We start from the raw sequence: 27705 nt of genomic DNA on the forward strand, positions 1-27705 counted from the left end.
CCAAGGACAGAAGGAGATCATGCTAGAGTCTCTCCAGCAGACTAGTTTCTCCATCTTGTTTTTCTCTTTTCAAATATCCAGTTTGCAGCCTTACCTACTACAGGGCATCCTGTCAAGTTTGGCATACCCCCACAGCCCACCCTGCCTGTCTTGCACTGACTGGTCAATTCATATCAGCCCCAATGACATGCGTGTGTGGCCACAACATGCACCCCCTGGAGTACAGATGTTGCATTCTATGCCCACATCCTGTGGGAGAAAGATAAATGGGACCCTGGGAAGCCTCAAGGGAAGACAAAAGTGGAGCACACTGTTCCTATCTATCAGGACCTCTGCCCTCAGGTCTCCTGGTTCAGAAGCCGTTGTTTGGAACCAGCGATCTCTGTGATTCTGGGATGCTGTGGCTGCTGTTCCTCACCCTCCCCTGTCTGGGGAGCACAATGCCTGTGACTCCTGGTGAGTCCTAACCCCCAGCCCTTATGCTGTCCCAGGCTCAGATTCCTGCTCCAGATCCCCTGGGGTTATGTCAGACTGTCAATTTGCCAGGAATCTCAATGACTTCTGAGCCTTGGAAACCTCTGCCTGATATCTGATGCCCCTACTTGCTTTCCCAGACCTTGGCTCAGGAAAGGAGTTGGTAGGCATCGTCGGGGGCTGTCCTGTCCCAGTCAGCCGGTTCCCATGGCAGGTCAGCCTGAGGTTCTATGACATGAAGGGCAGAAAATGGGAACACATCTGTGGGGGCTCTCTCATCCACCCTCAGTGGGTGCTGACTGCTGCCCACTGCGTGCGGCCGTGAGTAGGGTTACCCATTCCCTTGTCTGGGAGCAGATGGACGTTGGGAGGTGGGTGGTACTTTGTTGGCAGGGTTCCCATTTGGAGGCAGGATTTCTGAGAACTTCCTGATCCCTATGTATGTTCTGAGATTAATTTCCTTACCCTTCAGCCTTTCTGAGGGGTTCATTGTCCTGTCTCCCAGGAAAGAACTGGAGGCTTGTGGCTTTCGGGTCCAAGTTGGACAGCTGAGGCTCTATGAAAACGACCAGCTGATAAAAGTGTCCAGGATCATCCGCCACCCCAAGTTCTATGAGAAGCTGTCTGCTCTGGGGGGTGCAGACATTGCTCTGCTGAAACTGGACACCCCAGTTGTGCTGTCAGAGCATGTCCACCCTGTCACCCTCCCTGCTGCTTCCCAGAAGGTCTCCCCAAGGAAGACCTGCTGGGTGGCTGGCTGGGGTGTCATCGAGGACAACAGTGGGTATCGGGAAGACCTAATGTCCATTGTCAACACTGTTGGGAAGAGGTGGAAGCCCTCAGCTTTGGTTCTCACTGGTTTTTCTCCTCAGTGCCACTGCCACCACCCTACCATCTACGGGAAGTAGCAGTCCCCATTGTGGGAAACAATGATTGTGAGCAGAAGTACCAGACCAATTCTTCCTTGAACAGCAAGACCAGGATCATCAAAGAGGACATGCTTTGTGCTGGGATGGAGGGCCGGGACTCCTGCCAGGTGACAGCCTGACTATCCTCTCTCCTCTGTCCCTTCCTGGCCCAGGACACTGGGACCCACCCACCCTGGCATCATGGAATGCCTGGAGTGCTGATTCCTGCCTTTTTCCACAGCGTGACTCTGGGGGCCCTTTGGTATGCAGGTGGAACTGCTCCTGGATCCAGGTGGGTGTGGTCAGCTGGGGCAGAGGCTGTGGACTTCCTGACTTCCCTGGTGTATACACTCGAGTGATGAACTACATATCCTGGATCAACCGCTATGTCCCTAAGTTCCCAGAACCCTCGATGGGGCCAGATGGGATTCATACAACGAAAGAGACCCTAACAACTCTTGTTGACCCCCTCACTCCTTCTTCTGGTCAAGCCTCACCCTATTAACCCTCCCTATCCCATGATAATGAAAATCCTTCTGCTCCTGGTCTAAAGTCTCTAGTGTACCTTACCTCTGGGAGGGTGGGGCTAAAGTCACATCTCTCAGAAGTAGCTGGGCAGCCCATATCTCCTCATTACCCTGTTTCCCATTAAATGGTGGATTGGCTAATTGATGTCTGTTTGAATTTTGGACCCAGAGCTTGGCCCTAAGAGTTGGGGTTGAGCAGGTAGAGTGGGACATTCCTCCATTAGTGGCTTCAAGCTCTTAGTGCTGTGAAGAGGAGATTCTCACAGTCACTAAGTTAGTCCACACTATTCTGTGGAGTCCAGACCTCCCAATGTGGATGGGCCTGGGCTGTTCCTACTTGCCTATTCAGACTCCAGGAATCCTAGGCAGAGCTCAGATCTGGGGGACTCTCCACCACTTCAGCCCTCATTTAGTGGTATCTAAATGCCCCTTTTTGAGCCCATGTGGCCATTCAGATTCTAAAGAATTGAGCCCCTTTCTTTCTTTCTTTCTTTCTTTCTTTCTTTCTTTCTTTTTTCTTTTTTCTCTCTCTTTCTCTCTTTCCTTCTTTCTTCCTCTCTTGCATTTTTGCTGTGCTTGTATGAACATATGTGCATGTTTATGTGTGTGTGTGCACACTCGTGTGCAAGCCAGAGGTTGACATTAGGTACTTTCCTCCATCACTTTCTACTTAATTTCCTAATGCTGGGTCTCTGACTGAGCCCAGATCTTGCCCATTCTGCTGGTTTAGCTAGCTCACTTGCCCCAAGAATCTCATCTCTTATCTCTTGAGTGGGTGGATTTTAATTGGACTGCCACATTCACCTGGTTTTTCTTATGGGTTCTGGGGATCTGAGCTCTAGTCCCAAAGCTTGCACAGGTGGTTTATGCACTGAACCATATCCCTAGCCCATTTTGTTTTTGAGAGAGGGTTACACGTATCCCAGACTAGCTTGGAACTTATAAAATAGCTGAAGATGACCTTGAACTTCTGATCCTGCTGCTTCCACCTCCCAAGTGCTGGAATTTACAGGTATACACTACCAGATGCCATTATGTGGCCCTGCGGCTCAAACCCAGGGCTTAGTGAATGCTAGGCAAGCACTCTACCAAAGGAGCTCCAGCTGTATCTCTCAAGTGTTTATTTCTACCCATGATGCTTTGAAATCTTCTGCAGGCACCTTGAAGCCATTATGCCTTCACCTTATCCCAGATGGATGCCACGAGAGGAGGCAGGTTCTTCAGGGGCCTACAAATGTGTCTCTCAACTTAGTGCCTAGGAAAGACTTCCCCTTCCTTAGCACTGTTGGTAGCCAAGCTCTGCTTCTTGAGGTTCTAGCCTCTACCTCGAAAACATTAGGAAATGATTATAACAGGGACCCCAGAGAACTTACTTGTCCATCTGACATGTGAGGGTACAGGGGAAGGTGTAGCCTGTGATCCAGTAGGTGGGCGCTCTCCAAAGTCTACCTGTGGACACCTAGCTCCAGACCAACAGATTGAAAGCCCTGGTGTGAGTAAGTCACCATATCCACAGTTCTGGGTGGAGCAGCCTCAGGGGACAGACCCACTAGGCAGTTAGGTAGTCTCTAAGCTACAAATTGAATCAGGGAGTCATCTGGCTACCTGGGGTAGGTAGGCACCAAGTGGGAAGGAGTTCTCTATTAGGTGACTAAGAAGCTGGTCACAAAGGACCACATGGTCTGATCTCCACAGAGAGTGGGCTGGTGGCCACTAGGGGTGAGGGAGGGGAACCAGGACAGGAGGTGAGAGCTAAAAGGCGCAAATGTCCTTCAGAGTGAGGAAAATGACGTAACACGGAGTGTTACCCCCAGGATGGCTTGCACCCCCAGGCATGAGTTGAAACCCACACAACTACACTCTTTGTGATTTGTTTTTGAGACAGTGTCTCACTTCATAGCCCATGCTAGCCTTGAACTTTAAGCAATCCTCCTGCCTTAGCCTGCCAAGTGTTAGGATTTCAGGCATGCACTATTATGATGAGGAGGACTAGACTCACTAAGTGGGCAAATTGTATGGTGTGTAAACCACATCTGAGCAAAGCTGCCAAAAATAATAAAGTGAAAAAATTGCATTTATCTATCTATCTATCTATCTATCTATCTATCTATCTATCTATCTATTTTTGAGACAGTCTCACTATGTAGTGGCCTGGAACTCACTATGTAGACCAGGCTGTTCTCAGACTTACAGAGACTTGCATGCCTTTGCCTCCCAAGTGCTGGGATTAAAGAAATGTACCACCCTCATATCAAGGCGGGCACGTTCGGTTGTTATCACTGGGAGCCCTGCTCTTTTCTGAAGGGAAATGGAGGAGCAGTGGATCTGGGGGTGGGGTGGGGCCAGGAGGAAGGGAAAGAGGGGAGGCTGTGGTTGGGATATATTATATTATACGAGAGAAGAACAAGACCTGATGCAGGGAGAGGAGCTTGGTCCTTCCTCCACTTGATATGCCATGCTTTGTTGACTTCCATTGGAGGCCTAACCCTTTCTTAAGTGAGGAGGAGTGGATGGGGGTGGGTAGATGGGAGATGGGGGGAGGGAACAGGAAGAGAGGAGGGAGGGGAAACTGTGGTTGGTATGTAAAAATAATGAAAACATTTTAATAATAAAAAAAGAAGTGCGCCACCATGCCCAGCCATTATGTTTTTATTATTTAGAGAAGAGTGTGTGTGTTCATGTATGTACGCACATGGGTCAGAAGATAGCTTACGGGAATTTGTTCTCTCCTCCCATTTTGAGGGTTCTAGGAATTGAACTCAGGTCTTCAGGATTGGTAGCAAGTGCCTTCACCCATCTAGCCTTCTTGCTGACCCTAAATAAACTTTTTTTTTTTAAGTCTGGAGTTTGAATTTCTCTGTAAACTGTAAAACCAGATGCAAGTCCCTAGAATGGCTACTGGGATACCTGTGTCCACAAAACCCACGGTGGATGGGGACTTCCTGGGCACCCCGTGGCACAGTGGACACTGGGGAGGTTGGGGCTTCCAGCAGGCTACACTGAATTTGAAGAATGGCCTCTTGGGAGTCCTGACAGGTTCAGCCTCTCAGGTTTGGCTAGGGTCACATGACCTGACTCAACAAATAGAAAGGCTTGGTGTTTAAAGGCTCTGGTCATGCCTTGAGGTAGCTATGGGACTCATGCTTGAAACTATCAGAGACACTCATAGGGAGAGGCAGGGACACTGTAGGGAGACCCTGGAACCGACCAGCATCCTTGTCCCTTACCTTCCCTATCAGCTCAGCAGGGGCCTAGTCCCAGAACTCTGGAACTCCCTGGGCCTATGACCTTGCTTCCTTTGTTGGGGGAAGCCTCACTCCTTAAACTATTAAAAAATCCCTTAGATTGCATGAGTTGGTGGTGCTTGGGCCCTGGGCTGATTGTCCAGGAGTCTAGGAAGCCCTCTCCTCCCAGATAGAGCTGGGTATGATGGTGTCATACAGAGAATGCAGCGGTTCCTCTTTAGTGCTGAGCACCAGGCCTTCCCTGCACTTGTGATCTGACTGTCCCCTGCTGAGGGTACCTGTGCCCATGCCCTACCCTGACTACTGACCCCACCTGATGTTCCCATGAACATGGAACCCAGTCCTCGACACCAGGCTTGACTTTGGGTAGGATAGCAGGGTGACCACCATACAGGCTGACTCATCTCACTCTGGGAAGAGCTTCCTAGGCCCTAGACTTTTCCTTGGTCTGCTTCTCACACCCCAGGCCAAGGGGCTGATAATGTGGACACCAGGGAGGTGTCCATGGCAGGTTGGCCAAAGGAGGCCCAACAAAGAACACGATCAGCAGGAATACACATTTAGGTGCCCCCATGGCCACCCACATCTGTTCTGGCTACTGCTTATACAGAGCTCTGAGATTTTACCCAACCACCCTCTTAGTGAGGAACAAGCAGAGGAGGCCAGCACCCAGTGGTTGGGCTGAAGACTAAGATCTGCTACCAAAATCAGGGTATTGGTACTCCTGTTCCTTCCCAGCTGGAGGCATCATGTGGTCATGCTACCTTCAGCTGAGCAGCTATAAACATCCCCTATAGCTTATACTTCTGGCCCTGGGTGGCCTGTTCCACTCACTACCTGCTATTAACTCTCATGGCTTCCAGATCTCCTCCTCAGTACTTCAGATGCATTAGGCGACTCCTCAGGCACCAGAGATAAAGAGCTGTGTGCCTGCAGCAGGTTGTCAGAGCAGACCCAGAGCAGAGAGGAGTCATCGCTCAACCAAGTCAGGGATGATGGTAGGCGATGGTAGCCTGGCCATATGCACACACACACACACACACACACACACACACACACACACACACACACACACACACTGAGCTGACAGTGTGACTGCCTGTGTCACCTGGAGGGAGCTTTGTGGTCAGCTCTGCTGGACTGTTGTGGAGATGGGATGGAGTGCCGGGTAGCCTTACTGGAGGCCCTGGGTGTTCCTTCTTTTTCTTCCTCTTGTAAACACAGCTGGGCCTTGGCCAACTGTGAGGTCCAGGGGCAGTTGTGTCCCTCTTGCTAAGGACAGTGGCATTGGTTAGGCACTTTCTTCTTAAATGGTCTCATTATGTAGATCTGACTGGTCAAATTCATAGTAAAGAGCAGAAAAAAGGAGGGTTATTAAATTGTGGCCATATTGGAAAGAAAGATAAAGTAACCAACCAGCCAATTCCTCAAGGCTACCATCTGGGTCTTGAAGAGAAGCTGAGGCTTAAGTAGTGGGCCAGAGTTACACATATCTAAATACTCCTAAGCAAGACGAGGTCCTGCCTGCTGTTGATCCAGCATTTGTTCAGTCTGTGAGGCAGGGTGGGGACAGCATAGCCCAGTTACAGAATGGGTTGCAACACTGCAGCTAGGGCTGGACCCAGGGGTTCTATGGGGAGCACTTCAGTGACAAGCAGTGAGAGAGTATCCTCAGAGTTCACACAGGTCACAACACAGGGCTCCAGCAGACCTGGAGTCCTGGGCCAGGGTCTGGGTGGAATCTGGAAGCCTACTCTACCTCAGTGGCTATGAACTTGTCATCTGAGGCCCAACACAGGGCCTCATGACGGTGACATCCACGGCTGACCACTTTGCTCCCACAGACCACTTTGCTCTGTATCGGGTACAGGCCCAGCAAGGAGCTCGTCACCCTCCTCTGTCCTCTAAGCATTTTGACACAGCCAAGCCCAACAACCTTTAGCCAGACAGACCATCACGTCTTGCTTCCTGCTCTGCTGGGTGCTCTCCATTTCCACCTCAGGTGCTCATGAGACTGAGGCACTCTCACTTGGTGCTGGGAACATGGCTGGAGGGATCACCATTCCCCATGCAGAGGCACCCCTGGATATGGTGTTTTAATTATGATGGGATCACACGAAGCCCTCACTGGCCTCCACCCAACTGCCTAGCTGATGATGACTTTGAATTTCTGGCCTTCCTGCCTTTGCCTCTATAGTGCTTGGGATCACAGATTTACACCATGCCCACATCATACAGGGCTAGGGGCAGGACCTAGGGCTTCATGCTTGCTAGACAGGTACTACTAATTGAGCTTCACCCCTGGCCATGTTTTCTTTGTAAGCATCTTATTTTTAAGATGAAGGAAACTGGGTTGCTTAAGAGACAAAAAGATGTCTCTGTCATAGCCAAAGAACAAAAATATTTTCAAAGTTTCGGTGTACACAGTTGCTTTGGAAAAAACCGAAAAATAGCCAGAAAAAAAACCAAAAACCAAACCAACCAAACAAACCCAAGCATCCATGACGATACATTCTCATTGCCAAGGTTACATTCCCTGACCTCAGGGCGGGGTGATTCTACTAAACATGCCATCAACAACTGTGTGTGTTCCAATATTTGTAAAGGGAAATTGCTTTCTTTCATTACAACTCATAAACATTAGCCATCAGCAGTCTGTCAACCGATTTATGCAAACCACCCTTCTGCCCCCATGGGGCCTGCAATGATCCGTCTCTGTAGGCATTGTCTTGTAAACTAGGAAACCTCAATCATTGGTTTAGTCTTGCTTTGTGCCTGTGTGGGAGACAAACAAATGGAGCATTTTGGCCATAGAGTCTCAGAAGGAAGAGCCAAGGCTTTCTGGAAGAAGGGGGTGCATCAGAAACTTTGATGAATTAAGTAATCTGTTCAGGACTTGAAAAATACCCCAATGAAGCCATGTATGGTGGCTCATGACTATAATCCTAGCATTCAAGAAATTCAGACAGGAAGGTTGTGGTGAGCTCAAGGCTAGCCTGGGCTACGGAATCCCTGCCCCAAAACACTAATGATCCTGAAGCCAATTAAACCAATTGTGTTCCTCTCCTCATGGGAAAGTAGAGTGAAATAATTGCAAACAGCAGCCTCTTTGGGAATGTGTGTAGGTTGCCTTTATGGTTTGCTCTAAGGGACCTTGGAGACAATTTTCTGGTGGTTATTAACATCTCTGCTCTCAATGTTGTAAGCTGGGCTCCAGGCAGGTGCCTTTGGGAAGCCCCAGGGCACGGTAGTCAGGGTTTGCATTGTCTAGCTCATCATGTCCACATGAACAAAACTGCAGCATAAGGAACAAGTGAGTGAGACCCTGATTGATCTGGGGTCAGGGTCCCTGGCCACTGGGAGGTACACCTCAAAGAAGTGGGGTTTTCACCAAGTTTAATGCAAACGAATTTGATGACAGCTCATTTCTGATGGCTGTGGGGTGAAATATATTCCCAATTGTGGTCTCCTGTACAAATGGCAGCCCATGCTCTCCTGAGGACTTCCACTGTACTGTCCTGCATCCCACCAAGTCATGTTCTGTGATAAATCTCATGTCCTGTGTGAGAAAACAAACAAACAAAAAACGATGACAACAACAAGACAAGCCCTATTGTAACAAGAGAGGCCTGGAGGCAAAACCCTGCCTGTGGCAGGTCCTCAAAGTGACATTAAAAACTGGAGAGAGCTGGAAAGATTTGTAGCCACTTGGGCAAAGCAAAATAAGCTCACAAACCTCTCACAACTCTAACACAAATTTAAGAAGCATTAAAAGGCTCTTCCTTGCTGGGTGATGGTGGTACACGTCTTTAATCCCAGCACTCCAGAGGCAGAGGCAGGTGGATCTCTGTGAGTTTGAGGCCAGCCTTGTCTACAGAGTGAGTTCCAGGACAGGCTACAGAGACACCCTGTCTCAAAAAACAAAACAAAGCAAAATTGCTCTTCTTTTTCTTTTTCAAACCCGGTCTGGGGTAGAACTTGCTCCCTGAAGTGCCATGACCCTGGGACACATCCGTTAACATAGGAGCACTGGAGAGCATCAGTGGATGACCAGGCCTAAGAATTCAGTTCCTAGCCCTCTGAGACTTCCTGCAGACTAGACTCCTGAAGTTCACATCCCCTCATGTAAGCTGAGTTTTAGGTAGGATTAAGACAACTCCAGGGCTGTGGAGAGAGCTCAGCTGTAGAGCGTTTGTTAAGGGTACTCAAGGCACTCAGGCAAACATAGCCCCCAAACCAGACAAATGATAGAAAACCCAAGGCTGGGCCCAGCTTTGTTCAAGTGGCCTCAGCAGCATCATTGGCCTTGACCCTGGGGCCTGGGTGGAGGCCACCTGTTAAGAGTGTCCCTTCCCCAGAGAGACTTAAACAATGTCTATCCCCTCAAAAGTATGATTCCACTAAAGTTTACCCTGGGGGAACCAGTTAGTTTATTGGGCTTACTTAGAAAGAGCACAAGTGAGGTGTTATTGAAGCATGGGTTACTCCAAATCAACTTCCCTGGAAAGTCTTCCCTCAGCACGGGATGTTGGTTCCACACAGATGGTGCCCTTATCTAGTTAACCTCCCTGAGTATATAGAGACTATATTCTATACCTCTCAGATCCAGAGGACATTTGCAATTAGAGCACAGTCAAGTTAAAATGGTTGTTTTACTTTCATTTCTGGTGCTATGATAAAATATCCTGGCAAGGCAACTTTGGGCAGACAGGGTTTGTGTGGCTCACAACTCCAGGTTACAATCTGTTATTGCAGGGAAGTGAAAGCAGGAAGGAGAATAAAAATATGGATAATTGTTCCATCCCTTGTTCTCAGCTAGCTTGCTCCTCTCTTATACAGTTCAGAACTCTCTTTCCGCCTAGGGAATAGTGTCACTCACAGTGGACTGGGTCTTCCTACATCAGTTAACAACCAAGACAGTACCATGCAGACATGCCCACTGGCCAATCTGAGATAGATTTTTTTTGTGTGTGTGATTCTATTCCCAGGTGACTCTGGGCTGTGTCACTGTAATAGTTTAAATAAGAATGGCCCCCATAGGCTCACAGATTTGAGGACTTGGTCACCAGGAAGTGGCACTGTTTGAAAAGATTAGGAGGTATTATTGGGGATGGACTTTGAGGTTTCAAAAAGCCTACTCCAAGCCCAAAGTCTCTTTCTTCCTGCTGCTTGTGGATCTGGATCTGGATATAAACCTCTCAACTACTTCTCCATCACCATGTCTGCCTGTGCCTTACCAGGCTCTCCACCATGGTGACAATAAACTAAACCTCTCAAACTATAAGCTAGCCCCAATTAAATGCTTTCCTTTATAAGAGTTGCCTCAGTCATGGTGTCTCTCTTCACAGTAATAGAACACTGACTAAGACAATTACATTGACAAAGCTACCAGCACAATTCACTCCTTGTCAGTTTGATACACAAATATGTCATTTAAGCCATAAGTTTCCACTCCTTGTCTCAAAAGTCTCATCTGTTGATATGCCATAAAGTAAGCCCAACTCCAAAAATCCCCCAAAGACTCTCAACTTTGAGATCCTATCAATTTTTTTAAAGCTATAGATTTAACTTTTCTTATCCCTAAAGAGAAGAACTAGCGCATAAAGGAAGTCACACCAAAGCAAAACTAAAATCCAGCAGCATAAATTCAAATCCCGTACTTCAGTGTCTGACATAGGGGACTCACGAACAATCTTCTAGGCTCCAAAGGGCTCATGAAGTCCCATTTCTCCTGCTCTGCCATCTTAAACACGGAGCTTCTCTCCTTGGCCAGCTCCACCCACACCTGTAGTGCCCCTTGACAAACAGCTCAGAGTCCTGGTATCTTCAGTGCGTGGGGTCTCTGCTAGAGCTGAGGCGGTACCATTACCGATGTCTTTTCTGCAGGGATTTGCCCCTGCCACAAATCGTCAAGCCTCAGCTGCTTTCCACGACCTCTTCAACTTTGTGTTTTTCAGCCTTCAACACCATTACCACCAGAACGATGCTTACCACATTGCCAAGTTTGACCAGCTCAATATGTAGCCTGGTTCCCTTGAATCAGCTTCTGTGTGCTGATCCTGAGGAAATAGGTTCCTATTGTCCCAATGAAATAAGGGAAATTTTACTTCAGTGGTGCTGCACTCTGTGACAATCAGCTGCTTCTTCAGCTCCAGAATGATCAGCACTATCAGGCAGGGATCCAAAGAACCTATCTGCTCCCTCTTTGAAGGAATGTCAACAGGCAACAATTGATAATAGTGACAGCCTCTTGCAATCAGTAGAGATAATCTGATGAAGGTGATTTGTTCAGAGGATCATGTTCCACCTCTAAAAAGGAGGCCTAGCTTTGCTTGACCATGTCCATGTTGGCTTTCACTTCCATCTTGTCAGGAGACACTGGCACCGGTGCCAACCCTGAAGCATAAACAAAGTCATTAAGATAGTCATCTAAGCATTTCCTGCTCCGTTCTGATTCTCAAGTTGTCTTTTTACTGACGTTGGACTTATTAATAGTGTTTGAGGAAGCCAGGATTTACTCCAGGTAGCTGTGGGTCACCTTTGTCCAGTTTAGCATATAAACCCATCTTCTTACCTAGAAGTGTGGGAATTGTCTGTCTTGTTTCCACCTGACATTTACTTCTGTCACTGAGTCTCCAAAAAGACTGTACCATAGACAATCTGAGCCCACCCACCTGTTTTTTGGAGGGGTCTCACAAAGACTTTGTAAGTGGTTCTCATATGAGAAGACCTGGTGTTTCCGGGGCCAAGGTGAGTCGCCAACCACCCTGGCTCTGAACTACTTCTGACGGTCCCTATGGAGGGAACAGTGGGTGTCCTGATTATCCTTTGTGGACAGTAGGGACACTGAAGGGAGACAGTTACTGACAAATTCTCAGCTGAGGTCTAGAAGCTTCTTTGGCATCCTTGTTTTGGCTAAAAGATGGGTGGGATGGGATGTGTCTATGACAGAACCAGGATCATTTTAATGGGACACTGTAGATATGTGATGAAGAGCTCCAGAGTTTGGCAGCACCCCTGGCTTCTACCTAGTGTGTGCCAGTGGCATCTTCACAGGCTCCAAACCAGAAATGCCCTCAGATGCTGGCAGATGTGTCCTTGGGGCCCACTCCCGTGGCTGTGAAGTGCTGGGCTGGGCATGGGATCCTGCCAGGAGCACTGTGGGCCCAGAGCAGGGAGGTACAGAGGCCCATATTCTGAGTGCCATCTCAGTTGCAGGAAGGCTCCACCAAGCCCAATGGATTCTTTCATGAGGACAGAGGGGTTCTGAGGGGGGCATCCAGGGAGGTGAGCTGTAGTACCTGGTTCCTGTGGTGGCTGAGGCCTTGCACTCTCAGCACTCCATTCCCCCTGCATATGTTCTTACTATTGCTCCTGGCTCTCTCCTGCCTGGGAAGCCCTGTGCTCACGGCCTCTGGTAAGTCCCGACACACCTCAAAAACTGCTTTGTATCAGTGACACTATCCTGGACCCAACTGTTCACTCCTATGGTTTACCTGAACATCAGGTGACAACATTTGGTCCAGGATGGGGTGGCAGGAGGCTTGTCCTTGTTCTCTGACTTGTTCACATTGTTTTTAGTATCTGTCTCCAAAAGCAAGCCAGTGGGCATTGTGGGAGGCCACCATAGCCAACGGGAGAAGTGGCCATGGCAGGTCAGCCTGAGAACTTACAGTTACAAGACAGGCTGCTGGGAACACATCTGTGGGGGCTCCATCATCCATCGACAGTGGATACTAACTGCTGCTCACTGCATCCAAAGGTGAGACACTGCTGGGTGTAGGATGTAGATGGTGGGCTACCCCAGACCAGCTGCCTCTGAGCCACCCAAGGTCTGTTCTCCCCCAGCCAGGATGCTGACCCAGCCTTATACGGGATCCAGGTGGGGGAAATATACCTCTACAAGGAACAGGAGCTTCTGAACACTACTGAGATATTCATTCACCCCAACTACAACAATTTAAATAAGAGGTTTGACTTGGCCTTGCTGAAGCTGACTACTGTCCTGAATTATGTCTGGCCAGTCTCTCTGCCAGAATACAACTTGACCTTCAACTCAAATGACTGGTGCTGGTTGGCTGGCTGGGGTTCTTGATAAAGGTAAGCATAGCTGGGGTTGAAAGGTGGAGAGACAGAGGGGGCATTGCACAATCTCGTTCCCCGTTCCTTCCCAGAGGGCTAGCTGGCAGTGTGGAAATGAATGGTAGAAGCAAGACTCTTCTATGGCTCAGCTGCTGCATTGGGTAGGCTTCTTGGCCTCCAATGAAATGCCCACAGGGGCATTTTCAGATCTCCTGGTCAGCAAGTAGCCAAGGCAGAATCAGCTGGGTTGCCCTGGCTTGAAGCTGCTGCTGCTTTTCAGGCTCTATCCATGCAGAAGGGAGTCTGATTAGATCCCCACTTAGAGGAACATCACTTCTTCGGGTGATCTGGGTATGTTTTGGGAACCAGAGGCTCTAGGTGCACACATACCTTTCTCTTGTATATGTTGTAGCCATGCACCATAGACCCAGGGTGCAAGCCATGGTAATGAGCTTTCATCTTGGAGTAACTGAGGCCAAGTTTTCACCACTGGTTTCAGGGCACAGTCCTTGTCCCTTCCAGTTTCTCCAGGTCCACATGCTGTCATTTGTGGCTTTATCACTAAACACTGCAGTGTTTCCACGTGGCTGTCCCCTCTGTGTTCTCTTCTGTCTCCTAGAAGAACTCTTACAATGGAAGTTAGGGCCCACCCAAAATCCAGGATAAGCTCACTCACTAGGAAGCCTAGGCTGCCTCAAATTTATGATCCTTCTGCCTCAGGCTCAAGAGCTAGTATTATAATAAACCTGTGCCACCATGCCTGCCTCAGAATGGCCTCATTTTTTAAAACTTAATAACATATGTAAATAATTTATCTCTAAGTAAAGTCATATTCTGAAGTTCTAGGTGGACATGAATTCAGAGGGTCACTAACCCTATTTATTTATTTATCTATTTATTTATGTATTTATTTTGTTTTTGTTTGAGACAGGGTTTCTCTGTGCAGAACTGGCTGTCCTGGAACTCACTCTGTAGAACAGGCTGGCCTTGAAGTCATAGAGATTTTTCTGCCTCTACCTCCTAAGTGCTGGGAATAAAGGTGAGGACTACCACCTCCCAGTTCTAACCTCTTTTATAGACTGTAAACCCATTTAAAATAGAAAGATATGTCTGTAAATATAGCTTGAGATCATGGTTCCACCCAGGACACATGGGCGAAAGGAGGCTCTGACTCAATCCAGGCCAAGCAGTGAGGGCCAGCGTGACTGACATGAAGTGCATCTGTTAGGACAGGGGGCGGGGCATGGCCCCTCACTCCTGCTTCCTGCCTCCCACCCCTCCTCCAGTGCCTCTGCAGCCTCCCTATCAGCTGTATGAGGTGGAGATCCCGATTCAGGATGACAAGACCTGTGAGTAGGCTTCCAGGAAGGAAATGCGTGGCAGCGACAAAACTAAGGTCATCTTTGAGGACATGCTGTGTGCTGGCACCCTAGGGCCCTGTTTTGTAAGTCATCCAGGCTCAGCTGTGACCCTCCTACTCTTGATCCAGATGCTTTACCCTTCAAGGGGGGATGGATTCAGGCACTTCCTTGTGCTTTGCCTCTGATGGTACTGCCTCTCTTCCCACAGGGTGACTCTGGGGGGCCCTTGTTCTGCTGGAAGAGCAAAAAGTGGATGCAGGTGGGAGTGGTCAGCTGGGGAGGGGTTGCAGCACCAAGCTGCCAGCAGTCTTCTCCAGATTAGAGTTCCTTATTCTGGATACAAAGGCACATCCAGTAGATGCGTTCACCGGCTGCTGCCAAGCAACAGAGACAGCTTGCTGATGCCTCTGTTCTGGCTTTCCTAGGCCCTGCTTTGCCCTGCAGCCCATCCCTTTCTCCCTGGCCCGTCCTTCCCTGCTGACAGGAATGCCCAGGTTCCTGTGGGGTGGGCTGCTGCGTGGCTGTATTTGTCTCATTAAACTGACTGAATAAGTGAAGGTGGTCAGAGTGGTCTTTGAGGTGAGGGCATGGCTGTGGAGGGGGTGCACTCAGAGAGTCCAGGGTCAGTTATGATTCCCCACTTTCTTTTGGAGCACCCCAATCTTGAGGTGGAATATGTCGATGAAACAAATATAATAAACAAAATGCAAGTAGGACCAAGATTAGGATGCATTTATTTAGTGTGTGGTAGCACATATAAGAGCTATTTTTTTTTCATAACCTCTTGACTTTTAGTTCTTTTGGAAGGGCTGGCCCAAGCAGCTAACTCCATCTCATTAGTTTGAGACAGGATCTCATCATGAAGCCTAGGCTGGCCTCAAACTTACAACCGACTGTTTCAGCTTCCCAAGTGCTGAGATTACAGGAGAGTACTGCCAGGTCCAGTGTGACTTAATTTCAGTTCTAACAACTTCTCCCTTGTGTCTGAACAGCAATGTCTTTAAAGACATTCTCCATCTGGTAGTTTGTTTGTCATTGTCCTATGATTGCTAATAGATTCTTGTCCTGGTTTGATCTGAGTCACACGTTGGTGGCGGTGGGGTAAGTGACAAGTGTCAAGGAGCCAGGGCCAATAAACTCTTTAGGACCAATTTAAGCAACAGAGGTATAGAAGGAATGACTCTTAGGTCAGCCATACCCGATATACCACAGTTTACAAATAACCCAAACCTGTCAATCTTTAGAAGGCTTACATAGTATGAGAGGTATCTATCCACAGAGCCAACAATTAGCATTGAGACACAGAAGAACTATATAGAAGCTACTTCTAAAGCAAAAACTAGAATTTTTTGGCTTGGTAGAATAAGCCATAAAGGCAACTACATTTATTATTTATTTTATTTTATACATGTAACCTGCATGTATATTGATACACTTACATTCAGGCCTGATTGCCAAGGAGGTTAGAAGAAGGCATCAGATCCTCTGGAATTGGAGTTACTGCTGGTTGTAAGCCCCATGTGGGTTCTGGGAATCAAACCTACATTCTCTCAAAAGGTAGCCAGTGTTTTGTTTTGTTTTGTTTTGTTTTTTTGTTTTCTTGTTTTTCGAGACAGGGTTTCTCTGTGTAGCTTTGGAGCCTATCCTGACACTCACTCTGGAGACCAGGTTGGCCTCGAACGCATAGAGATCCACCCGCCTCTGCCTCCCGAGTGCTGGGATTAAAGGCGTGCGCCACCAATGCCTGGAGGCATCCAGTGTTTTTAAGCACTGTGCCATCCAGATCCTAGAATGACAATTTAAAAATGTCTTTTATTCCAAGTCTAAGACACAAAGTGGTCAGCATTATATTATACACACTATGAAACCTTTTTAAAGATGGTGGGAGGGTCCCTGATTCCTATCATTATTCATTTTAAGCAAGAGCCCGTTGGTTTCAGGAGCCAGTAGCTGGAAGATGGTCCAATGCAGCATGAAAAGATACTATTTTTATCAGTTGTTCCTTTAAAAGTGAGGCCAGCTTGGTGGACCAGAAGACTTTCCTTGTTGGTGCTCTGTAATCCATAGTCTCCTTGAGTTGCCTTTCTCATCTAGGTACAATCATGTGGTTTTCTTTCTTTTTTATCCTTAGCAGTCTTAGTTTATACTAGTGAGCTTGACACACGATCAAATATGTAGGAAACATTAAATGTTCATCTTTTTAAATCAAATACCACAAAACTTGTGCTTATGATAAGGAACTAAAATCTCATTATTTCTCCCCCTTATAAAATCCTTATGTAAATGTTTTGATTCCCCATCTTTTTTTTTTCAAAGATTTATTTATTTATTTATTTATCTTGTTTATAGTGCATGCCAGAAGAGGGCACCAGATCATATTACAGATGGTTGTGAGCCACCATGTGGTTGCTGGGAATTGAACTCAGAACCTCTGGAAGAACAGTCAGTGCTCTTAATCCCTGAGCCATCTCTTCAGCCCCTGACTCCCCATCTTAGTAAAACCTTTGTTTACATTAAAGCTCTAAAGGGGCCAATCTCTTCCCCCTTTCCTTTATTTCCTTTGTGTTTGAAAGACCCCCGAAGAGGTACTTTTGTAGAAGGAGACCCGCACCCAGGAATCAGAGAGACCACGAGCTTGGATGCAAAACCACAAGAGGCTTTATTGGAGATACGGGTACCCGGGCGACTTAGCTTCTGTGAGGCCAAGCGCCCCGAGCCAAGGGAAAGGGGTCCTTATATAGGGAAAAAGGCGCAAGCTAGAAGCAGGGATTCTATTGGATAATTCTAATGAGGCATTGTACAGAGCTATTCCCATTGGTCAATGTAAATGAGGCGCTATACAGGGTTATTCAAATGAGGCAAAGTACAGAGTTATTCAAATGAGGTGAAACACAGAGTCTTTCAAATGAGGCGAAATACAGAATCATTTCTATTGGATGGTTCAAATGAGACACAGAGCCATTCCAGATCAGCATATTCTCAAGGTCTGGTGTCTGGTACAACAGACTCAATTCCCCCTCCCTCCGCGTCCAGATGGCTGACCTTGGGGGCGGAGACCTTGGGACGGAGTGTTTCTCATCGGGCGGGGGCTCAGGGGCAGGGCTCCAGGCCGGCTCACTTGGTGTTCGTTCTCGTGCCGGCCCACCTGGTGCTCGCCCTCGTGCCGGCCCACCTGGTGCTCGTTCTCGGGCCGGGCGTGCGGCGGGTGGCGGGGGAAGTGGAAGCCGCCGGGGGTGGGGATCGGGGAAGCCGCCGACAGGAGGAAGAGGAGACAAACTTGAGAAAGAAAGGGCTAAGGGGCAGGGGTCTTTCATGTTGATTCTTTTAAAACTAGCCAATCATGGAAGACTGTGAGTTAGGACCTCAGCCAATGGGAAAAAGACACAGTCACCATGTGGACTAGACTAAAAACTAAGTGTACTTCTTGTCCTATGTGCTCATACCATTTGGCACAATGGTTTCTGTGTCCTGAATTTCTTTCTAACAGAGGGAAGCAGGGCATGTTCTGGCCTACTGTGCCCACTGCTCAGGCTGGCTCTGAGCTGTTGCAGCCTCTTCCCTGAACAACAGCATAAAATTTACAACTCTGTAAATTTTGCATAACATATAAAGTTTAGGAATAACCAAACTGTTTCCAGTCAGATACATAAGCTATTATTAAATGTACTAAAACCACTTGAAAATAGTTGTTAATGCCAGGTGTTGGTGGCACACGCCTTTAATTCCAGTGCTCAGGAGGCAGAGGCAGGTGGATTTCTGTGAGTTCAAGACCAGCCTGGTCTACAAGAGTTAGTTCCAGGACAGCCTCCAAAGCCACAGAGAAACCCTGTCTCGAAAAACCAAAAAAAAAAAAAAAAAAAAAAAAAAGTTGTTAACAAAGCATTTAAAGATGTCACCACAGACCTATCCTTAAACAAACCTTGACTTTAAGAAGACATTTCCTCGGTCTGGAGAGATGGCTCAGAGGTTAAGAGCACTGACTGTTCTTCCAGAGGTCCTGAGTAGTTCAATTTCCAGCCACCACATGGTGGCTTACAACCACCTTGAATCTGGTGCCCTCTGCCTGCATGCAGGCAGAAGACTGCATACATAATAAATAAATAAAATCTTTAAAAAAAAAAAAGACATTTCCTCAGTAGCCAAAAGTCTGAAACACAGACATCAGAAAACAACACAACTTTTTCGGATGAAACATACAATCTTGTCTTAAGTTGACAATATAGCACACTAAATGATTTCTTTAGGAGCATCTAGTAGGAGCTGTGGAGATAGCTCAGTGATTGGGAGCACTGACTGCTCTTCTAGAGATGCTTGCTTGGTTCCTAGCACTCAACATGGAAGCTCGCCACTGTAACCAAGGGTGCAAAGAAACTGCTGAACCAGACCACTCCCTGGGTAGAAAGTTAAGTTTATTTGGGAAATCAAATGGCTGGCCGGGTTGCCTCTCAGGGGGCAGAGGGCAGCAGCCTTGTCAATTTGAAGAGGATGGGTAGTGTTGAGAGGAGAGGCACAGGCCAGAGCGGCCTGGGAGGCAGCATGGGGGTTTTGATCTGTGGCAGGTGTTTCTGTTAATCAGGAACGAGGCACCCTTGCCCTCATGGATGAGGGAGGAGTGACTTTCCTGGTAGCAGGAACCCTCCTTATGAGGGATGCTGTTTACCTGAGCAATGTCCTTCTGTTCAGGACATTGTCACCAGCACTGCCACTTTGGAGGCCTGTCTTGGACCTAAAAAAACATTGACAGACCCAGTTCCAGGGGATCTGACATCCTTTTCTGGTCTCTAGGGGTACTGCAAAAACATGGTACACTTACATACAAGTGTAGCACTCATATGCATAAAAGTAAATAAAATATTAAAAGTAAATAAAATGTTAAAAACAAAACCAAGCCAAAAACTATCTTGTAGCTTGCGTGGTACACACACTTAATTCCAGAACGTGGGAGGCAGAGGCAAGTGGATCTCCATGAGTTTGGGATGGGCCTGGTCTGCATAGTGACTTCAAGGCCAGCCAAGGCTACATAGTGAGATCTCCCTCCTCCAACAAAACAATACAACACCCCTGCTCCCCCCAAAAAACCCAAAACCAAAAAACCAGTCTATCTTGTTGCTTTAGACATAGGGATTAGGTTACCCTGTATCACCTAATGCATATTTACATTGTAGATGAGAACATGACATATAAGCATAGTTACATTTTAAAACCATAACAAGTACTTTACTAGTGATGGTGGCAAACACCTTTAATAATTCCAGCACTGGGGAGACAGAGATGGGCGAATCTCTGTGAGTTCAAGGCCAGCCTAGACTACAGAGTGAGTTCCAGGACAGGCTCCAAAGCTACACAGAGAAACTCTGTCTTGAAAAACAAAAACAAGACAAATAAACAAAAAGCAAAAAAAAAAAAAACAAAGAACCTCAATGCTAGCTAGTCTCCGGGAAGAGCAGCCATTAAAACTACAAAGAACAAACCAGAGAGAAACTGGATTAGCATCTTATATTAAATTTGAATTAGGATATCCAGGCCATGCTTTCTTGGAAGATTCTCTCTCTTTCTATAATAAATGTCAAAGAAGACAAAGGCACTCAACTGAGATTCTGCCTGTGAGTGTTAGACTTTTATTTTCCAAGTGCAGTATTCTGAAACCATAAGCAAGCAATTCCATGTGATGGTCTTGTATTAGCCTGTCACTGTTTCTCTTTTAATAAACTCACATGCACTCATTTGACTGACATCTTAACAAACACAGAGACACAGCAGAAGAAGACATGCATTAGATTTAGTTATTTATTGTTTTCCAAAATAGGATTTCTCTGTTTAGCCCTAGTTGTCCTGGAACTCACTCTGTAGACCAGGCTGGCCTCAAACTCAGAGATCCACTTGCCTCTGCCTCCCAAGTTTTGGGATAAAAGATGTATGCCACAGTGCCTGGCTTTTACACTTTTTGTTTTAACTGACCTACTCTCAGCTATGATCATGTCAGTTATGAGAGCAGCTTCTATTCTTGCTATTTAGTTTCAGGGTTAGGGTTAGGGTGCAGTCCCAAAAGGCTGGATTAAAGACTTTCAGTTGTCTATAAACTGTCTGAGTGATCATCTCTGGTGGACTCCCCATAACAATCCTCTCAGAGGTAAAGTCTAGAAAAAATTGCTTTTTTCTTAAATTTATTTATTTTTTAATCTTTGGACATTAGGTTTAAAAAATAGACAAACAGAGCTGGAGAGATGGCTCAGAGGTTAAGAGCACTGACTACTCTTCCAGAGGTCCTGAGTTCCCAGCAACCACATGGTGGCTCACAACCATCCGTTATGAGATCTGATGCCCTCTTCTGGTGTTCAGATATACATGGAAGCAGAATATTGTATACATAATAAATAAATAAATAAATAAAATCTTTTAAAAAATTAGACAAACAATGGAAAATGACCCTAAACACATTCACACACATTCAAACATTTAAAACAGGCATTCCAATTGTGATTATCATCTTAAAATAAATTTAAAAAAATAAACAAAGGGCTGGAGAGTTGACTCAGCAATTAAGAGCATTAGCTGCTCTTCCAGAGGACCAGAATTTGATTCTCATATGACAGCTCATAACTATCTATAACTCCAGTTCTAGAGGATCTCATGCCCTCTTCTGGTTCCAAGGGCATCCGGCATGCAAGTGGTGCACAGATAATGACGAATGGAAAAAAGAAATAACAAGGAAATAAAAGGAAATAAAAAGGAAAGGAAAGGACATGACTGCTCCTACGTATGGAGGAGGAGAAAGTTTATTGTAGATGTGTGGGAGAGCATAGGCAGAGGCAGGGACATCTGGGAGAGTCCAGAGTGGACATGACCTTGAGCCAGTGAGGAGAGGGGGAGGGAAAAGGAGAGGGAAGATAGGGGACCAGGTGCAGCAGCTAAGAGGGCAAAGACAGGTTGGATTATACAGGGAAGAGCAGCTGGGGGAAGGGTAGCCCTTCAGGCTTCAGAGTAGGTCCACTTTGATATGTTAAATAGGCACTTCAGTCACTCCTCCCAGGTTTGAAACCTAACACATACATGCAGGCAAAACATTCATAAACAATCAATCAATCACTAAATAACTTTTAAAATTCAAGAGTCAGGCATGGTTCCTGTTAGAAATAAGTTTCAGGGGCTGGAGAGATGGCTCAGTAGCTAAGAGCACTGCCTGCTCTTCCAGAGGACCTGGTACAATTTCCAGCACCCACATGGTAGCTCAGAACCATCCGTATGAGATCGTGTGCCCTTTTCTGGCCAGCAGGCCCACATAATAAATAAGCAAATCTTTCAAAAACAAAACAAAATTCTGCTTTAAAGAAGGAAAAAGAAAAGAAATAAGTTCCAGGTCGCAAAGAAAGAGACCACCACTCCAACTGAAGTGTCTGGACAAGGCAAACTTCACTCTTGATTGACGGGGTGTGTCCAGAAGAGCAAACACGTGGAGATAGGAAGTAAGTACATTTGTGGTCTTTAAGCTAATAGATTCCAAAGATTGTTATCTATTAAGTCACAGGATGCTAACTCTGACATAGAGGTGGGCAAGGAGGATGCTCTGGGAGCTAGAGCCAACCCAAGATAAAACAATTAGCTTCTTGGACCTGCAACATTCTCAACCCTCCGTGTCTTAGTTGTCGTCAGTTGGTCAGACTTTGCAGAACCATCTTCCTTCCAGGTTCTCATTAACAATGTCTTGATCAGACAGACAGACCTTCAACTTGTCAGGACAGGAGCCCTCCTGGCAGAAGAAAAAGGCCCTGTCAGGCCTTTGTTTTAAGCTGCCAGGCTTTTGTCTCAGGGCAGGGGCAGGGTGCCGGGGGTGGCGGGGGAGGGTGCTGGTCTTTGCCATCTTAGAAGTTTGCTTTTTTTTTAAGATTTATTTTTATTTTTATTATTTTAGGTTTTGTGTGTGTATGGGTTGTGTATAGATTTATACATGTGCAGGGACTGAAAGGGTTGGAAACCCTGGGAGCTGGAGTTACAGGTGATTCTGAGCTGTGCACATGGATGCTGGAACTGAACTCAGGTCCTCTGTGAGAGCAGCCAGTACTCTTAACAACTGAGCCATCTCTGCAGTCCCCTTGCTATCTTATTCCCAGGGGTGCTCCCCTCCCTATCTGTCATCCTGTCAGGGATCTATCTAACTGCTAATCCCTCAGTTTGACATTTCCCATCTTTCAGAAGCACTTCGCCCAGTGCTAAGGTTATCACTAATACATTCTCCTCGTCCCTAGGGCTGGGATGCAGTGCAGCACTCAGTTTTGCCTTCCATTACTCCTGGGTAGACCCTGTGCTCTGAGACTCTGGTGCCCCAGTGCTGCTGCCCAACATCCCTTCTTGCAACAGAGCCCCGGGTAGCCACATCCTTCTAACGGCATCCCTGACACCAGAACCTGGCCATTGGCCAGTCTGTGGCCCCTTGTTAACTGCTGTACCCCATGACCATATGGCTCCTGGTTCTTTCTGATCCTATCACTGGGTGTGACAATGGCGGCCCGACTGTTGTTATGATAGTCACCCAAGCATTTCCCATCAGGCTCTGATGCCCATATTGACTTTTTACTGACATTGGACATGTTAATAGTGTTTGAGGAAGCCAGGGTTCAGGGCTTAGGTTTGAGGTACCTGTGGGTCTCCTTTGTCCAGTTTAGCATATAAACCCTTCTTCCTGCCCGAGGGTGTGGGAATTGTCTGCCTTGCTTCCACCTGAGAAATACTTCTGCAACTGAGTTCCCAAGAACCTGTGTCTCTTTTGGGGGCCTCACACCTGTGGCTAATTCTTTCACAGGGGGACCTGATATTTCTGGAACCAAGGTGAGTCCCCATCCTGGCTCTGAGCTGCCTCTGAAAGCCCCTATGGAGGGAACAGTGGGTGTCCTGATTATCCTTTGTGGACAGTAGGGACACTGAAGGGAGACAGTTACTGACAAATTCTCAGCTGAGGTCTAAAAGCTTCTTTGGCATCCTTGTTTTGGCTACAAGATGGGTGGGATGGGATGTGTCTATGACAGAACCAGGATCATTTTAATGGGACACTGTAGATATGTGATGTAGAGCTCCAGAGTTTGGCAGCATCCCTGGCTTCTACCTAGTGTGTGCCAGTGGCATCTTCTCAGGCTCCAAACCAGAAATGCCCTCAGATGCTGGCAGATGTGTCCTTGGGGCCCACTCCCGTGGCTGTGAAGTGCTGGGCTGGGGATGGGATCCAGGTGATCTGTGGGTTCCTGCCAGGAGCACAGAGCTTCCAAAGCCAGGCTAGCTAGGTGTCCCTTTGACTCAAGAAGGGCAAATTCCATTGTAGAGCTAGGAATGAGGCAGGCATATGGCCTGTCCTTAGTGTAGAAGCCCCTTGGGACTCCTGCAAACACTCCAGTGGCAAGAAAAAGACTTCAGGCAAGAATTGTCCACAAACGGGAGAACTTGGCTTGGCCCACTGTAGGCTCCAGGCAGCATCTGTTCAAAGATTTAACAGTCAAGTTAGTCACAGCAGAGCAGCCACAGACCTGGGTTGTGGGTGTCCCTGATCAGCACTGGGCTCTTAAGCCTCAGCTGCCCACTGAAGCAGCAAGGACACCCTTGCAGAGTGCCCTGGTGCAGTTTCTGCAGGATGCACTGTGTGGTGTTGGACACTGCAGGTCCAGCAGAGGAGCCCCAACCTGAAGCTCCCCGTGACAATGTATTATGTATGGCTGCGTGTTCCCAGCATGGGGAAGTTGCTCCACTGGAGTCTCAGAGTTAACGAGACAGATGGGGGACTGTCTCACCCATAAAACCCAGGCTGCTTCAGGGATACCTGGCACTTCTGAGCCACCAGCCTGAGATACAACTCTTATCTTTCTAACATTCCTGGTGATGCTACTGCAAGCAGGTAGTGACACCCATGTAATGTTAGTGGCAAAGGACTTCAGGTCCTTGAGCATGGGTCATCAGCCCCCTCCCATCCTTCCTGAGGTCAAATGCTATTTCCTCCCAGCTCTTCCTCCAAGCAGAGGCCTGGCCAAGCCACCTGCCCACTTCCTGGAGCTTGAGGATAAAGGGGCTGAGAGGTTCAAGCAGGAGGAAGCTGTGGAGACCTGGCACGGTAAGGGCACCACCCCCTCCTTTCCCAGGTGTCTCCACTGACTTTGGATTTCAATGTTCTCCATCCCAAACCAGGCAAGCCCAGTCCCCTCCACGCCTCTCCATGCTCCTATCCTTGCCCAGAATCGTGCTCCAGTCCTCTCCATCCTGAGCCCGGATACTCCCAGGCCCCTCCAACTCCCTGCCCTGTGCTTCTCTCCACAGATGCTGAGCCTGTTGTGTCTGACCCTCTTCTTTGTTGGGTGCTCCACGGCTGGAACCCCAGGTGAGTCTTCAGCCCATGCCATCCTTCCCTTCTACACTGGTTCCATGAAGCCCTGTCCCCAGGACTCTGGGGACACATGTATGACCTGTTCTACCTTAGTGTGGGTGGCAGGCTGAGCACTGGCCTCCTGACCTTCTACTTTTTCTTGCAGCACCCGTGTCTGAGGATGTGCTGGTGGGCATTGTGGGGGGCCACAATGCTCGGCAGGGGAAGTGGCCATGGCAGGTCAGCCTGAGGATCTACAGCTACTACATGACCTCGTGGGTGCACATCTGTGGGGGCTCCATCATTCACCCCCAGTGGGTGCTGACTGCTGCCCACTGCATTCGCAAGTGAGTTCCTTTGTCATCCAGTGCTGGGTAGGTTGAGGGGTAAATCAGAAAGGCCAGGCCAAAACCTGGGTCTGGAGGCTGGATTCTAGTTGATTCTGTCCAGGATTGTGGAGAACTTTCCCAAAGGACTAGAATATGTCATCACAACTTCTTTCTGACCTCAGGAGAAACGCTGACCCATCATCCTTCCGGATCCATGCTGGGGATGTGTACCTCTATGGGGGCAAGGGGCTGCTGAAAGTGAGCCGGATCATCATCCACCCAGACTATGTGCATCCTGGCCTGGGTTCTGATGTGGCCCTGCTCAGGCTGGCAAAACCTGTGCAATCTTATGCTAATGTCCGGGCTGTCAAGCTGTCCTCTGGGTCTCTTAATGTCACCCCAAAGGACGTGTGCTGGGTGACTGGCTGGGGAGCAGTGAGCATGTGGGGTAAGTATTGGGGAAGGATTTGAGATGTGAGAACAAACTTACCATCTGAGGATTCCTGGTGGGTGGTACCCAGGTCCTGGGAGCAGGATTCAAAGAGGAAAGATGGAGTGGCTGACAAACATGAACTAATGTAGATGCATCTCCAAGCTACTCTAGACACCCATCAGAATCTCTGTACCTGAGGCCAATGACACTGTTGAGCCCAGAATCCAAGACTCTAAGGTGGAATGGTTGCTTATTTTCCAACCAATAATAAAATATCTTGGAGAAAATGCCAGAAAACAAACCCATTTGTTTGGCCCTTAACAGACAAGCAGACAGAATCCATGTGTAGAAGTCCTAGAAGTTAGAGGTTAACATGGACCCTTCAGGCTGACATCCTCACATTCTTTTCCAGAAGGGGATACTGAAGCTCAGAGGGGGGCTGGACTTGGACTGGGATGGAGCTATGCTGGAGACAGACCTCTCTACCCCCAAGTAGAGCAGTAAGATCGTGGGATGGGCAGGGGATCTATGTGCCAACCAGTCCCATCTCTCTTCTCCATAGGATCACTGCCTCCCCCCTACCGCCTGCAGCAGGTGCAAGTGCAGATAGTGGACAATGACCTTTGTGAGGAGATGTACCATAATGCCTCCAGGCACTACTATCGTGGTCAGAGACTGATCCTACAGGACATGTTATGTGCAGGCAGTGAAGGCCGAGACTCCTGCTATGTGAGTCTCACCCACCTCCCCCTCTCTGTTCCCCATTCCCATGCCAGGGCCAGTAACCAGCAATGCTGCTTTTTCTCCCAGGGTGACTCAGGCGGCCCTCTGGTCTGCAATGTGGCAGGCTCCTGGAACTTGGTGGGAGTGGTGAGCTGGGGCTATGGCTGTGCCCTGAGGAAAATCCCTGGGGTCTACGCACGCGTGCAGTCCTTCCTGCCCTGGATCGCTCGGCAGATAAAGCTGTTCTCCTGAGCCTCGCTGCTGGTCAGGCGAGGATGGATCTGCTTTGATCACAATTCCAGAATGCATGGGCAGGGTTTAGGCTCTGGAGTGTTGGTGCCCAGTTCGCTGAGCACTAGCTACTAAACATGGCTCTGTTTCCCAGCTTCCTAAATAAAGATGTGTTGCTCACTCATGTTCAAGTTTTTGTGTGAATACAAATCTATTGTTTTTTTCTTGTGGAAACACCTATGGACACTGTTTTAATAGTTTTCTAGACAAGGAAACCAAGGCCTGAACTCAGCAAAGGTGGAGCTTAGGCAGGTCTGCATGTGTTCCCCAGGCACCCTTAACACTTATCAGGCTGATTCTTGTCTCTCCAGCACCTAGTATCCCTATATTATCCTGGAACCTGGATATGGTGACATTATGCAATGATAGGAAAGGCGACAATCTCAGGTACCCAGCCTTGGGACAATGAAACTCTGACCTTCATCAGTCTCACCATGGGGTCAGGAAGCTGCTGCAATGTTGATGTCCTTCCTGTACCTCATTTTTTTTAAACCCTAGGATCCTGAAGACTCAGTTACCCAGTGTGGCTAAGGTTATCTTCATGGCTTAGGCTATTGTCCTGAACTACACACAATGACAGGCGTTTATGCCCAGGGTGAGGATGAGGGCCAACAGCTACCCAGCTTCCCTCACAGAGCAGTTCTGACCCTGGGTGCATGGTGGAGAGGGGCTGTTTAACTCTTTTCACTGGGAGCAGCCGGAGAAGGAGGGTGGATTGGGCCGGAAACATCTACTCCAGACTCAGACATGACTGTTCTTTCATCCAGAGGCTCCACCTAGAAGCTGGTAGTCTGCAGAGGTCATCAGGTGCATAGGACAGACAGTTGCACTGGCCTTTGTGGCTTCTCGGAGATGGGAGGGGACTGGTGAGTGCTAAACTCAGATGAGATTTATCTCAAGGGGTCAGGAGTCAAGAAGGGACAGCAGAGGCTCTTCTGAGTCTGGAGGGGGAGTCAGGATTGCAGAGGAGATCTTAGGTCCTGTGGGGGTCCC

General features: G+C 47.9%; 2 protein-coding genes, 1 non-coding gene and 1 pseudogene across 3 annotated transcripts; all 4 read left to right on the forward strand.

Moving 5' to 3' along the window:
* Positions 1–389: 389 nt before the first annotated feature.
* LOC100763957 (mastin) lies at positions 390–1997 on the forward strand. Its single transcript, XM_027424831.2, has 5 exons — positions 390–456; positions 615–795; positions 980–1254; positions 1347–1510; positions 1624–1997. The coding sequence occupies exons 1-5, from the start codon at positions 396–398 to the stop codon at positions 1885–1887; spliced, it is 945 nt and encodes a 314-aa protein (XP_027280632.1). The 5' UTR covers positions 390–395; the 3' UTR covers positions 1888–1997.
* A 6191-nt stretch (positions 1998–8188) lies between these two features.
* Positions 8189–8320, forward strand: LOC113836663. The gene has a single exon (XR_003487070.1). It is a non-coding gene; the product is annotated as a small nucleolar RNA SNORA70 (small nucleolar RNA).
* Positions 8321–12510: 4190 nt separating this feature from the next.
* On the forward strand, positions 12511–14955 carry LOC100763670 (annotated as a pseudogene).
* Positions 14956–24890: 9935 nt separating this feature from the next.
* LOC100750768 (serine protease 29) lies at positions 24891–26673 on the forward strand. Its single transcript, XM_035447229.1, has 5 exons — positions 24891–24951; positions 25103–25283; positions 25448–25713; positions 26261–26427; positions 26509–26673. The coding sequence occupies exons 1-5, from the start codon at positions 24891–24893 to the stop codon at positions 26671–26673; spliced, it is 840 nt and encodes a 279-aa protein (XP_035303120.1).
* Positions 26674–27705: the final 1032 nt, after the last annotated feature.

The sequence above is a fragment of the Cricetulus griseus genome, chromosome 7 (assembly GCF_003668045.3).
Source record: "Cricetulus griseus strain 17A/GY chromosome 7, alternate assembly CriGri-PICRH-1.0, whole genome shotgun sequence".
Lineage (NCBI taxonomy): Eukaryota > Metazoa > Chordata > Mammalia > Rodentia > Cricetidae > Cricetulus > Cricetulus griseus.